At 45.4% G+C, this 2,500-nt stretch overlaps 1 protein-coding gene across 3 annotated transcripts in view; it reads left to right on the plus strand.

The window, feature by feature from the left end:
* The window catches only part of cnksr1 (connector enhancer of kinase suppressor of Ras 1), a 24,535-nt gene extending 22,038 nt beyond the window's left edge, over positions 1–2,497 (plus strand). For all 3 annotated transcript variants that reach the window (XM_084481835.1, XM_084481836.1, XM_084481837.1), the window contains 2 exons: positions 142–323; positions 809–2,497. In XM_084481835.1, coding sequence (XP_084337961.1) covers positions 142–323; positions 809–1,321 — 695 coding nt within the window. In that variant the 3' untranslated portion in view covers positions 1,322–2,497. The remainder of the gene's footprint in view (positions 1–141; positions 324–808) is intronic.
* The last annotated feature ends 3 nt before the right edge of the window (positions 2,498–2,500 follow it).

The raw sequence follows: 2,500 nt of genomic DNA on the forward strand, positions 1-2,500 counted from the left end.
GGAGTCTAATGCGGGCACGCATTAAACCTAGGTTAATTGTCTACGCGTAGTGTGTGCTTTTTTTGCATTTAGAAATCTGATCTGTCCTAGACGCAATATCTGTTAAAGTAAAACTGCCACGCCACTTGTCTCTCCGTCCAGTCCCCCAGGTGGACGAGATGGGCGTGATGATCAAGGGACTGAAGGAAGGCGGGGTGTCCCTGACTGGTCAGGATCAGCCCTTCACGCAGGACCAGTTCAGACGGTCGTTCATACGACGCAACAAGAACCCGGTGATCAATGAGAAGGTGCACACGCTGCGCGCGCTGCACAGCACCCTCAAGGTGAGCAGGGATTCAACTGTTATCTCATAATGGCCAACAGTCACCCTAACCCTACCCCTAACCCCTAGCCCTTTTACAAAGAAAAAGGTTTCTGCCGAATATATTTTCAAAACGATCAACAATCAATTTTTATTTAAGTGTGATGTTAAAAATAGGGTTAACAGTTAAATAATAACGTAACCTAATGTAACCTTAATGGTGGCCTTTTGTCGCACATGTTTTACTAATGAGTGAATTCTCTATTAAATGATATCGTCCAAATTATCCATGTGGCTATTTTATCTTATTTTTTTATCATCTTGTTTATGTTGTATGTGTATGCTGTGTGTGACGTGTTGAAGCTACTGTGACTTTGAATTTCCCCTGGGGATCAATAAAGTAGTCATCTATCTATCTATCACCTATTATCAGTAGAGATTCAAGTGAGGTGAGTGTTGAGACCTGGGACTTATTATCGAAGATGTCCCATCGCGTTTGCTCCGTAGGCCAAAGAGGCCGAGCTGCTGCTGATTAACAAGATCCTAGACGACTCCGACCTGACCGCCACCAAGTTCCACCAGTGGAAGGAGAGGAACGAGGAGCTCTGTCTGGAGATCGAGAAGATGGCTCTCCTCCGGGGCTCCCCCGCCGCCGCAGGGCCCCCCACCCCTAACGACGGCGATAGCTTGGCGCCACGGGACGCCACGGTAACCGTTGCCGCGGCAATGGTCGCCACGGAAACTGACCCCGTGTCGTCCACAGTCCCGGACGCGGAGGGCGCGGCCGCCGGCAGGCTGAGCCTCAGCGACGGCGAGCAGCTGGTGGACGCCGAGCAGTCCGACAGCTTGCTGGAGATCGATCTCGGGTTCCCCGCCATAGCCGGCGACCGGGGGGAGTACCCACCCAAGCTTGAACTGTTCCTCGGCACCCCGGGGCGGTCCGCCGAGAGGGAGCGGTCCGAGACGGACACGCTACTGGGCGGAGACGACGCCGCGGCCGAGAACTGCTTCTACATCTGAGCCGCGGCGTTGGATCTTAAGCTGGAGTCAGCCGTGTTGTCATCGGGTCGCCATGTGGCTCAGGAGGCAGAGCCGGTTGGCCGGTGTTTTCACTGGAAGGTTGCCCGTTCGATCCCCGGCTCCTCCTAGGTGAGTGTCGAGGTGTCCCTGAGCAAGGCGCCTAGCCCTAACTGCTCCCGACAAGCTGGCCCTCGCCTCGCATGGCTGACTCCGCCGTCGGGGTGTGAATGTGTGCATGAATGGGTGAATGTTAGGCAATTTAGTAAAAGCGCTTTGAGTGGCAAGTGGTTAGAAAAGTGCTATATAAATGTCTATTTACCATTTTATTGTATTTTTTTATACACATAACTATGCCACTTCACATAAACAGATGAGCAAAGATTAAGTGGGAAGACTGGCTAACATTTCTCCCGTTCTCTTGTGTTGTTTGGTGGCATTGGGGATGCATGTGTTCACATTTAATAAGAAGCTACACACTGAACCATATTAGGGTGTACTTCCTGCCCTCTTAAGGTTAAGAACCTTCTGTCTCAAATGTATTTTTATAAGGCAACTTCCACCCAAGGTCACACATATTTATATACCAATTACATGGTATATATATCTACTATATATACCATGTATTGAACAATAGTATAGACATACTATTGGTTGTACTACAGATTATTTAAAAGTATTTTCTTTGATAAATCTATTTTTATTTGAATGAGAAAACAGAAAAGTAGTTCTATATAGTTCTAAAGTTATATATTAGACTTTTTTTTACTCATAAATAAATGACAACCTTGTATACAATGACTGCTATTCACTGTGGACTTGGGTGATGGATGTCCGAAAGCTCACATGAGGGTGAAGTGTGTATCTTCTCTTTGAATAATATAAAGATACAAATCTTACAAACCATAACGAAAATTGCGTCTCTACGTGTGAAAATTATCAAGCTTTTTTAAGAATTAGTATTGCCAAATGGAATTCATTTTTTATAAATAGAGTATTAATGTTGTCCTTCTGATCTACTGAAACTATAAGTACACTGCTCTTCTAATTGTATTACAATTGAGTTGTCTTATATTGTATTCTTCTAATGTAAATACAATTTTATAACATTGTAAATGTTAAAAGTGAGATTACAAAGTGTGCTGATGGTAATAAAGTAATGTACACTTCTCAACTGTCCTT

The sequence above is a fragment of the Micromesistius poutassou genome, assembly GCF_964030765.1.
Source record: "Micromesistius poutassou genome assembly, chromosome: 17".
In the NCBI taxonomy this organism is placed as follows: domain Eukaryota; kingdom Metazoa; phylum Chordata; class Actinopteri; order Gadiformes; family Gadidae; genus Micromesistius; species Micromesistius poutassou.